At 42.3% G+C, this 12141-nt stretch overlaps 1 protein-coding gene across 3 annotated transcripts in view; it reads left to right on the top strand.

The window, feature by feature from the left end:
• The window catches only part of PRKAA2 (protein kinase AMP-activated catalytic subunit alpha 2), a 37583-nt gene that overhangs the window by 3599 nt on the left and 21843 nt on the right, over nt 1–12141 (top strand). For 2 of the 3 annotated variants that reach the window (XM_063138500.1, XM_063138491.1), the window contains exon 1: nt 4462–4593. The exons of the other annotated variant lie outside the window; for it this stretch is intronic. In XM_063138500.1, the coding sequence (XP_062994570.1) occupies nt 4494–4593 (100 nt within the window). In that variant the 5' untranslated portion in view covers nt 4462–4493. Of the gene's footprint in view, nt 1–4461; nt 4594–12141 lie in introns of those variants that run through there. 3 annotated transcript variants of the gene reach the window in all.

The raw sequence follows: 12141 nt of genomic DNA, 5'->3' as shown, positions 1-12141 counted from the left end.
AATGTTAAACAATTGAGAATAAGAAATCCTTGCTAATCTTCTTGCAAATCACCCAGTAGGCGCAGATTTACCTTCTTCCCTTCCCCCAATGTACACCACTTGGTTATGCTTAAGCAAAACTTGACCTTGACAAGGATAAGCAAATCTTCTTGTTGGGAAAGGGAGCATGTTCTCTTCTTCTGAAGGGACAGTACCAGTGCTTGTGGCTTGGTCCATAGAGGGAAGAAGCAGCCATCGGGCTCTTTAATGTTCGTGTGGGGATGAGGCACTTTGGAGGTCCAGCTTGCCTAGTAGTGGAAACTTTTGCAACCCCCTATATGCAGTCCAGACAAATGCTTCTACTTTAGCGTGGGGATGAGAAAACAAACATTCAAAAGGCAACGGGACAGATTTGGAGCAAGAATAAGAAGCCCTAGTTTCCTTACTTAGGGCGTCCTGACTATTTTTCCCCCTTAAGGCAGCCATTGTTTTCTACTGTCTGTTCTCAAAACTATGGGTGGCTTACACAGTTGAACATTCCCAGCAGTGGGGGTTGGGGATTGGACAGGCTTTGTCAAAGAGATTGCTAAGGAGTAGGGCTGTGCACCACCTCAGGCTGAATCTGAGCTGATACCAGGTCAACCTGAGGTGCCCCGAGGTTGAAGATTGGCACTGAAGCCTTGGGGTGCCTTGGGCCAATTCGGAGCGGTGCTGGGTTGCTCCCCCACAGCCGCCCAGGAAAGCTGGTGCAAGGCCAGTTGTGAGTCCAGGTGAGTCCATTGAACTCACCGGACTCACCTCCCTCTGTCCACGTCCTCCTCAGCCATCTCCCGCTGCCGCCGAGATTTACCTGTAAATCACTTCCTCATCCCAGAGAGCTAAGCCACAATTTAATGTTAAGGTCACGGTGACTCTTTGATTTTACTATATCTATGGACAAAAAACTACAACAGCCATAAAGGGTTATTCCTCTTCATAGCTGCTGTAGTTTGCAGCCACAGGTATAGTAAAAACAGAGATCCGCCGTGATCTTAACTTTAAATTGCAGCTCAGCTTGCTGGGAGGAGGACGTGATTTACAGGTAAGTCATGGCAGCGGCTCTGGGTTGGGGAGAGGGGAGAAAAGGGTGCGTGGGGGCTGGGAAGGGGGGCAACGAGGCTGCAAGCAGGAAATGGGGAGTCGGGGTCCCATAGCTTTGCACCCAATTTCTCTGAAAAAGGACCTACATGTGGTCCGAAACACATTGGAACTGTTTATTTTTGTGGAATAAACCAATGTATGCTTACCCCATTGCTTTTTGGTTTCCTTTGTGGGGTTTCCCATTTTGTTGGATTCTGTAAATTTAAGGATACAAGAAGGATGTCCACTACTCATGCATGGCAAGAGTGGTTTCTTGTGTATGGTTATTATTGGTGCAGATGGAGGAATAACACAACATACTGACTGTCAAGGTCTGTTCCAAAACCTATAGCGAAAGCAGGATTTTACAATGTACTTCCGCTAGTTCACCTTCGACAGAAAAAAGTAAGCACACTAGCATATAGTGTAAAAATAGCCAGGCACAGCTCACTATTAATTACTTATGTAAAAATAATGCTCTCATCAATTTTCAGTTTCATAAATGCCACTATATTCAGTCTTTTTTATTTAAAAACTGTTTTCTAGACTGACATGTTTATTGCCTCGGGGTTTTTTTTCCTGTTAACTTATGAAATGTTCACTGAGGATTTAAACAGGAAGCCAATATTCTTTATAATTACATCAGCCATCGCAAGAGGTGTGTTTTGATACCAGAAATATAATTGATAGAATAATGCTTGAGTTGCCCTGTATTTAACAATATTTGGAAGAAATCACTCAAAGCAATATTCCTGTTGCAAAATACCAAGTTCCTGGCTAAAAATAGCACAGCTATGAGTGCCTCATGTGGGGCTTTCATTTTAATTAATATTTCAGAACAGTTCCTAGGAGATGAAGAAAGCAAGGCTTCTATTCATAAAGATGCTGGCATCCTGCCACCAAGGTTGGTTTATTGAGCAAAGAGGGAAAAGTTGGAAGGTGACTTTCCAGAAGGAATGCATTTTATTTTTATTTAATTCATAAATCCCTTTTCACCCCATTGACTAAAGGTGAACCTTTTTTCTTTAGTTTATTACTCATGTTGTGGGGGGTAGGAGGGAATGACACTTAAAAGGAGACAGAAAAGAGACACTGCATTTTCTGGTGCTTCTTAAAGTAAATACAGAAAACCATGTTACAATTGTGTTGGGACAAAATGAAATAACCGCAGGCAATTTACAGCTAACAAAACACAATAATTTGTGTCAGCTAAATCAGTTTATAATAGCCTATTGCACACAAGACAACTCAATGTGACATCACAAGATCAATAAAATAGTTTTAAGTAACGAAGATCTGAATATTCATTAGATTACATCATCATCATCATCATCATCATCATCATTATTTGTGGAGCACCTAAGAAACCACACATCATATAAGGCACACAGTTCTCTAATAAGGACTTTATTGGTTTTATTACTACTTCAACTGTCATGGTTTCCCATAAAGAATCCTGGGAATTCTAGATTAGTGGGAGTGCTGATCATTCTCTTCTAATAGTGCCACTCACAGAACTATAACCTCCAGGACCCCTGGAGAAGGACTTCAATTAAAACAGTTAAAGTCTGTGGTGAAAATGTGTGCTCATATCAAAAGCCTTTGTACTAATCCTGAAGTGAAAGAAATAGAAGAAAATGCATACCGTAAAAAGGTGGTGCTTGTGGGAAATAAACGGCATGAGTGCTCCCCACAACTGTAAGTGCAAGGAGACAAAAGATGCCGGGTGGAGCCCCACGAAGATCGGATATGCACCCAGAGAGGCACAATTCTATAACAAGCAGTAATGCCAACTTGGATATAGCTATTGACATTTCAAGGAAAAATGACCTTCTCTCTCAGCTGCAGAATGCTGAGAGTTGTAGGATTTTTTTTTCTGTCTAAACATGCATAGGATTGTGCACTACAACATGCTACAGGCAGTGGCAGTGGTAATTAAGGGGTTGGGATGCAACAAACCTCCCACATTGAAAAAAACCTGCACTGACATAAAACATTAGTGAGAAAAGTGTCCAGTCAATATGCAGTGTGTCCTACAGACCCTTCCCTCTACCAATTATATCAGGATACCTTTGCCACCTCTCGAAATCAGACTATTTAGCAGTATTCTTTTTTTCAAGAGAAGTAAAATATCCCATATTTTAACGGGAAACGCCCTATGCTCAAAAACATTTGGGAGGAGGAACATTCGTTATGAAAATTATCAATATTTATATTCATTTACCCCAGGGTTGGGTAATGTATGGTTCTCCGGATGTTTTGGACTACAATTTCCATCATCCCTTGCCACTGACTATACTGGCTAGGGATGATGGAAGTTGTAGGCCAAAACATCTACATGGCCACAAGTTACCCACGTGAGTTGCACTTATGCTGGCTCCATTACAATTTTACTGCATTTTTGCAAATTACAGGGTATCAACTTGTGTATTCAACTAAGCCTTTATCTTACAAAGACTGAGATTCTGAGCAATTTCTTAATCTAGGAATATGTAGCTTTAGAACATAGCTAACAGTTGTCCTTGATCATGCATGTTCAAAAAGAGAAAGAATTTAAGAACCCCAATAGATGCCAGAGTCAGACACCATTAGGGCATAATCCTATGCATATTTAGACACAGAAAAGTCCTATAATTCCCATCATTATTTTTAAATTGTATGTTTTTGTGATTTTAAATTTCTGTATATTGTTTTAAGTGTTTTTAGCCTATGTAAACAGCCCAGAGAGCCTCGGCTATGGGGCGGTATACAAATGTAATAAATAATAATAATAATAACACGGCTGGCTGGGGGATGCTGATAGTTGCAGGACTTTTTTCTGTCCAAACATGCATTGGATTGTGCCCTTACTGTCTTTTCAGTTTTTTAACTAACTCCTTGAGTTTGTCCCCTCAGACACACATATGGCCGGATACACACGGCAACTACCACATCGCGTTGCGCCACATTCCCCCCACCCCACCCCTCAAGGAAGCATGTACACGACTGTGCTTCGGCTCTTGCTCAGGACGACAGGATGTACCAGTTTTCAGTGCTAAATTTCAGCTTTGGAATGCATCAACAAAAAAGGAAAGGTTGCCTCTGAGCATAAGCCGAGCGCAGAGGGCTGTCCTCACGAGCGAAGCTAAAAGTGGGGAAGAAGCCTTCCAGCCGTCTAGCCATTCTTATGTCATAAAATAATTTTTAAAAATCCAGCCGCTTGGAGCCTCCCCGCCGCCCCATCCTCTTACCTGCCCCCCGCCCCCGCCAACCTTCTCCCTGGCCGCCATGCGCGGTTGTCGCCGCCGCCGCCGCCGCCTGTCTCTTCCTCGCCTCCCCTCCCGGCCCTACTGCATTGTGGTCCGGCCCGGCCGGCGGCGGCGGCGGCATTAGCAGCGGCGCAAAGCCAAGCGAAGATGGCTGAGAAGCAGCCGCAGAAGCACGACGGGCGGGTGAAGATCGGCCACTACGTGCTGGGCGACACGCTGGGCGTGGGCACCTTCGGCAAAGTCAAGAGCTGAGTATGGGGGACGCCGGGCTTTGGCTGGAAGTGCTGGGCGGGCGGCCGGGCAGGGGATGGAGGGTCCTTTCCCGCCGGCGGAGAAGCGCGCGCGCGCGCGCGCCACAAAGCGCGCGAGGAAGCGCTTTCCCCAAGCATGAAGCGGGCGAGCGGCAGGCAGGCAGGCGCCAACACCGCCCTAAATCCCCAGGCACCCGACGACACCCCTGGGCGCGTCCTCTCCATCCTTCACACGCACACCTCCCCCCCCCCCGCAATGGACGCAGGGCTGGGAAAAGAGCCCTCCCTGGAAGGAAATGCCCTTATTTGCAGCAACACGCAGCGCTCGGGGGAAAAGACGAGCCCTCCCCACATTTCCAGCCGCCCCTCCCTGGTGTCAGTTCAGTCAGTCGTGCGCAGACACGAGGCGCCCCCTCCAACACGCCACACACCAGGGCCCTTTGGCTTCCCCCACTCCACACGTGCCTTCGGAGAGATAAAAGGAAAAAAGGATGCTGTGGAGAAAGAGAGGGAGGGTCTTGTTTGTGGAGTTGTAAGAAGCTGGGTATTGTACTGGGTTTGGAAAGAAGGCCCCCAGGGCTTGAAATAATGAGCCATTGGCAGTCATGCAATGCGTTTAAACGTTTGGCGCTTATGGTATATGGACCCCACATGCTTTACAGGAGGAGGAGGAAGATTTATTTGGTGGGTGGGGAAGACAGCTCCCTGCCCTGAGAAGTATACAACATAAAACTTGACATTGAGGGAGACACAGAAAGGACAGCCCAAGGTAAGGAGAGACAAGAACAATTTGTAAGCTACACACGCTTAGGCCTCCAGTGGATGAATCAGGAGGGCCCTTCCTTGCTCCTTAACCCAAGCTGTGAGCACCATTTTGAGCCAGATTGCCCTACCCCCAATGTATGCACAGTGCAACTCATCTGAAATGTTCAGCTCATGAAAATATGTTCCTTACCTATCCTGCATAAGGTATCTTTGAAGTCTGCAAGAATGACACGTTATCTCCACTATTCCCAGTTGGGAAGAGACACCAAGTTATTGGGTTGCCACTGTCAGATAGTTCCAGTTTTACAGAAGAAAATGGCATCCATACACCTGTTTGATTTTCCATGGAACCACAGAGAATCTTCAAAACATGCAGTGAATTTTCTTTCTGCTCATGTAGCGCAATCCACTGCATTTTTACTCTGAATCAGAAATAAGTCCCATTATGTTTACCTGGGTTTACTCCGTGTAGGATTGCAGACGTATTTATTGATCATTTTTATATCAACAATCCTGCGAGGTAGGTTAAGTTGTGAGATAGTTGGCTGGGCCAAAGTCACCCAGTGAAATGCATTGCTGAATAGTGATGTTTAAGTACAGCACTCTGACCAATACACCACACTGGTTCCTAATCATATGATTTCTGCTTCCACTCAAGTCCCATCCACATCAAATCTTTTTCAAATAAAGTCCAGGCTTGTAATTGGCCACTTGACTGGTCCCTTTTGGTAAGAATTGCTATCAGGCAAGAAAGTTTTGGTTCTTCTCCCACCCCTCATCTTTAACAACCTCGTCCTTTGGGTATTTACTCAAACATAAGCCCCATTAATGTCAGTGAGGATGAACTAACACTGCAATCATATAGGTCTACTCAGAAGTAGGTCCCATTGAATTCAATTGGGAAATTTCCCAGTAAAGTAGGAATAGGATTGCGGCCTAAATGGGTATAAGGTCTTCAGTATATTCATGTCTATGAATCCCAAATCATGCGGAATCCATGAACTTCCGGGCTGTTCTTTGTTTAGTTGTAGTTTTAGGGGGGATTTTCACCAACCTTTTCACCACTTGTGCACATTCATGCAGCTGTATATTTGCAAACAGGAATGAAATTCTCGTACATCCCTAAAGGAAAAAAAAAGTCCGATTCCATCAATGAGCAGATGACACCTGACAATCTACAAAACACAAATGGAATGCATTTAACATAATTTACATCCCTAACTGAAAATGAGTAACATGTGGGCTGGCAGATTAATAAAACATTGTTTGGGGTTAGTCATTTCCTTGGGAGATATCTGAACGGCTGAAAATTCTGTTTCAGTGTGTACGAGGTTAGAGTGAAGCACACAGTAGCTAGTATCTAACATCTATTGTAATGATTGAGTTGAGCTATTTATCCTAATCTTGCCAAGATCATCTACCTATGTCTGGCTAGATGCTCAAGGTTTCACTGTCCCGATTTTATAGTGTTCAGTTAAAAAACGTCACTGTAAAATGCTGTAGCTTGTTGAATAATTTCTGCTTAGCTTTCTGGATATAGAAACTACCATATTAGGAGCCTGAATTAACTACACTACATAACAAATAATACCCTCTCTCTTGTCTCCGTCTCTCAAGACATTCAAGTAGACTTAACAAGTCCCGAGGGAGTGAAACAATAATATCTCTGTATCTGTTGCTTACTGTAAGCAAATGATGGATTACAAAGCAGACTGTTTATTATTAATTATTAATGTATTGGCACTAAGAAAACCACATAAAGACACATGTCTGATAGAGGATGTATAGAAGGTGGACTATTCAGTAGCAGTTTGATGTTTGCTTGTTTTATTTTCCTAGGCAGGATCTACACTACTGCTTATAACGGTTTATAATGGTTTTGACAACTGTTCAGGCCCAGGACACATTAGATATACTGTTTTCAAACTGTTTTTAAAGTGTTGTATCCTGCTTAGTGTAGATCTGACCCTGACTGGAGTTAGATATACAGTGTGTGTGTGTGTGTGTGTGTGTGTGTGTGTGTGTATATATATATATATATATATATATATATATATATATATAAATAAATAAATTACTGGAAACAGGGAAGAAGGTTGCTCTCAGGACCAGTGAATAAAACAAATAATCATCCTGAGGCCTTGTCATCAGCACATACAACGGAGACTCTTTTCATTCCTGGCTGTGTCCGTGTGGAATGTTTTTGCTTGGTTATTAGGGAAGATCCTGGATAAGTAAGGTAATACGATCAGCCCACCTTCTGTCGGTAATAGACCAGAGAAAGGAGTGTTGAATATAGCTGAAGATGGCAATTTCTCTGAAGTTTTATACCCACTAACTCGGTAACCTGCTGTATTGATATCACATGCATAGTTTCTTCTCTGCTCAGTTACTCCTGAAATAACTGGGCAAAAGGGATGATGAGCCATGTACCCCCTGGGGCAGCACACCACAAGCTGCAGTTGCACCTACAAGTCCTTGAAAGAATCAGTAAAAAGGGTGAGCTCAGTTGCTGGAATTAACTGCGTGTTCTAACCCACTAGATGTTATTCCTACTACATCTGAGCACAGCTTGTTTCGCATACATATGTAGCTGGCATCTCTGTTGTGTCATCTCCCAGAGCAAAATATTACCAATATGGTTGCCAGGAAAAAAAAATGGCCTAGCCTACTCCAGTGCCATTAATAGCAACTTAATATTTAGGAATTAGCAGTGGAGCTTTTTAGAGAATTGGGATAAGGATGATCACTCACTAATGTCTGCGGAACAGGCCACTGTTAATAGGCACAAGAACACAGAGCAGTCAAAAAACAAAAACCTGGCAAACATAATTACCAAACTGGGAGAGTTATGGCTGCACTAACTTGTGGCCCATGTTTTATTAGCTGTGTCATTGCAATTTAGGATCTGCAGCCAAAACAGCTCAAAAGGGGAATGAAAAAGTTCTGAGAGTTCAGTTAGGATCTGGAATGTGAAGGAGTGGCCAGATTCAAAAGAGAACAGTGCTCCTGCCCCCTTTTAGCACTTCTGTAGAAAAAGACGGAATTTTAGCAGGTGAAGCTTATTGTATCACATTGCTACAAGGGTGATAAAAGCTGTAGATGCCAAAGTTTCTTCTATATAATTGTTTAAAGTACAGAAGACATATCCATATTTACATCTGGTCATTCTAGGCATAAAAAGCTGTATGATATGCACCTCTTTTGTAAAGGGCAAAGACCACAAGTATGTGCAGGAATACATTAATGGACATGTGGAAACTACAAAGAGTCCTTGTGGCACCTTAAAGACTAACAAGTTTACTATGGCACAAACATTCATAGACCAGAGTCCGTGAAAGTGCATTGCATAACCCTCTTATTAGTCTTTAAGGTGCCACAAGACTCTTTGGCCTGGTTCACACATAACACTAGCCCGTGGTTTATTGTTGCCTTACCCAGGGCTTGTCTGGCAAATGAACAAACCAACCATGGTTTGCTTTCTGAAATCTCTAGATTGTTTGTTTTCCTGCTTTGCCTGCTCCTTTTCTGTATTGCAAATGCCTTTGTGGCTTTCTAGTACTGGCAAGTAAAGTGCCTGATATCTTTTACTAGGCTTATCCACCGTCTCTGTAGCCTGGCTACTACATATGAATAACTCATGGTTTTGGGTTTTCATGTAATGACAATTCATGGTCTAATCAACTCAGAGTTTACAACCCAACAACAGCCATAGGTTCTTTTTTATTTTATTTATTTATTTGTTACATTATATACCGCCTCATAGCCAAAGCTGTCTGGGCGGTTTACAAAAGATAAAAATAGTAAACATTAAAAGTATACAAAATTAAAAACATAAGAACAACAGTATAAAAACAACAGTATCCATTTAAAAACAACAGTTCTGGGGGTCCGTTAAAAAACAAACTTAGCGTTGTTAAATGGTGTTAAATGCCTGGGAGTAGAGAAAAGTCTTGACCTGGCGCCTAAAAGATAACAGTCTGGGTTGTTTGTGGTTAACAGACCATGGTTTGTTAGCATGGCCACATTCACACATCACAACAACCAAGATTTCAATATACTATATCATGAGTTAGGGTTTGTGCAGAGCCTGCTTTTGTTGCTTTTGCTGCAACTAATTAATACAGGTTCTATTCTAAAAATGAAAGGACATTATATCCTTCTAGCTTAGTCTGTTTGTATAATAGCACAGTGGTTACAGCAGGTAATCAAGGGATGTAGGGTTTCTAGGGTCAGTTTCCATAACCTTCCACACTCCTGTCATTTCATGGCAATGAAAATTTGGAATGTTAGGCTGCTTTTCTTTCCCTTGGGAAAGGTCCTTTTCCGGGTGTAACATGCTGTGTTAATAGAGGCATTTTCACTTACCCTTGCATCATAGTTAATCTGTGGGCTAGACATATAAAATATAAAGTGGAGCATCCTTCTAAAATTTGGTTTCCTTTTCAGAGCATGCAGAGGCACATAGATAGTAGCAAGGCAAAGTGTTTTTATTTCAAAGCGTGGCAAGGCACTTTATTTTTAGACCTCTCTTATTGAGGAAAGAATTCCAGGCGGCTCTTATCTTTGCTAATAATAGTGACTTGCTCAACTTATACAGCTACTGCATTACCACTCTGTTCCCTTCTTAATTCAGGCCACATCCATAATTACAGATTCTCTCCCGCTTCCTAGATTCACCTGGTTTTAAAATCCCGTGACTTCTGTCTGTGAGATCACTATGGTACTGCCATCTTTAACAATATTGTGAGGATTCTGTGAATTCCAATGGCCGTGTCATTTTTGGTGTTTTCTGTCAACATAATGGTTTCTACTAGAAGCAACTTGGGAGTGTTTTATAAAACTCGTTTGCCTAATACAGAATACAATTCCTCTGGGAACTAATGTCTTCAGGCAGCATTTTCTAAATCAAGCTCATTTAGAACTTCCCTTACCCTGCGGCATTTATTTCCAAAATATTGGATTGAGATCGTCTGTTCGGGATTGTAACACTCCAAGATGGGGTGTGTGCAGTGTTATTATATCACAATAGAGAGAAACAAGTTCTCAGGAGGTTTTAATACCATGTGTTGTTTAATTGTACTCTATTTTATCATTAACATTACAGCCCCCTGAATAAGGACTTAACAAAAGCAACAACAGGACAGGCCAAAAAGTGTTGCGCGTCTTGTCAATAAATCTATTTTGCATCCTGTGATCATATTTCTCTCCTTTGTGATCTGCTTTGGATGTTCATCACCTTTTGGTTCTTATTACTAGTCACAGAAGCACAAGGGGCTAAAGAAAAAAAATGCTTTCTAGGATAAAGACCTGATAGGCATATTGCTTCTAAACAAAGTCCAGAAAAAGAAAAGAAAAGCACATAGGGTGACTATATGGAAAGGAGGACAGGGCTCCTGTATATTTAACAGTTGTATTGAAAAGGGAATTTCAGCCAGTGTCATTTGTATGCATGCAGCACCTGGTGAAATTCCCTGGTATAGCTAGACTGACCAGATACAAAAGAGGGCAGGGCTCCTGCAGCTTTAACTGTTGAGATGAAGAGGGAATTTCACCAGGTGCTGCATGCATAAAAACGACACCTGCTGAAATTCCTTTTTCAATAAAACTTAAAGTTGCAGCAGCCCTGTCCTCCTTTTCACATGGTCACCCTGAAGCACAATAACCTTTGAAGCCACTGGTCTAGAAGAATATAACAACAGTGCAATGCTATGCACATCTACTCAAAAGCAAGCCCCATTGAGTTTAATAGGACTTACTACCAGGTAACTGTGCATAAGATTGCAGCCTAATATATCTTACAAATCAAATATTGAACTAGATATTGATGCTGAACTATTTCAGTATAGTTATTATATAGTTCTACTTAGGTTTCTTACACTACTTCTTTGTTCCTCACACTACTTCTGTTATGAAGAAATTTTCAGATGACTTGCTGCTCACAGGAGGACATCTTCAGCCTTGAAAAAAGACAGCAGTAGGGACAGAAAGTGTGAGGTCTGTCCCAATGTATGCAGCCACCTCAAACTACAGTTTATCTATGTAGTTGTGTTCCTGAGTACATCATCAGCTTGTTCATATGAACCCACAGGTCTAGAGGGTGATCTCCCAATTTCAGTTCTTCCAGTACTTGTGGCAGCTGCTGGGCCCTGCTGTGAGTGCTCTCCATGGAAACAGCATGCACTTGAAAAGTCCTTCCATGGCCCATTCTTGTTATTTCTTGCTGATACCATGAGAACCAACATGACCTCCATAAACTAGGCACTCAGTGTTGCGTGAAAATAACTTGGTGTTAGTCAATTTCAACTAACTGTTGCTGCGGGCAGGGGGGACACATTCACCCTTCCTTATCTAAATGGCCCATCTGTCCTTTTCAAGTAATATATTCCACAAGTCTTGACTCTTAAATCATGAAAAATCCAAAATTGGAGTGTTAATCCCAGGGAATGGTCTAGTGGCACACTATGCAGCAACCATGCTGAAGCTAAACAGGTCTGAATCTGATGAGGGCCTGAATGGGACACTGCTTGGCAACTGCTTTGAGTTTCTGTCAGAAGAAAGATAGAATATAAATTTGGTTAAATAAATAATACATTTTTTTCTTAGCAACTTAAGTAGAATCTACTTTTAAAGGAAATATCCTGACTGTGGAAACGTTGTGAACATTGGGTGAGGCCAATGTGAGTAATTGGTTCGGCCCCCAGAAGGTGATTGGGACTAACTCCCTCGTCCCTGGATCTCTGAAAAACAGATCCCTGTCCATTCATTTGAAGTAACTG

This window comes from Elgaria multicarinata, chromosome 1, assembly GCF_023053635.1.
Source record: "Elgaria multicarinata webbii isolate HBS135686 ecotype San Diego chromosome 1, rElgMul1.1.pri, whole genome shotgun sequence".
In the NCBI taxonomy this organism is placed as follows: Eukaryota; Metazoa; Chordata; class Lepidosauria; order Squamata; family Anguidae; genus Elgaria; species Elgaria multicarinata.
The sequence above is the reverse complement of the archived record's forward strand: the minus strand, read 5'-3'. Positions and strand labels throughout refer to the sequence as shown.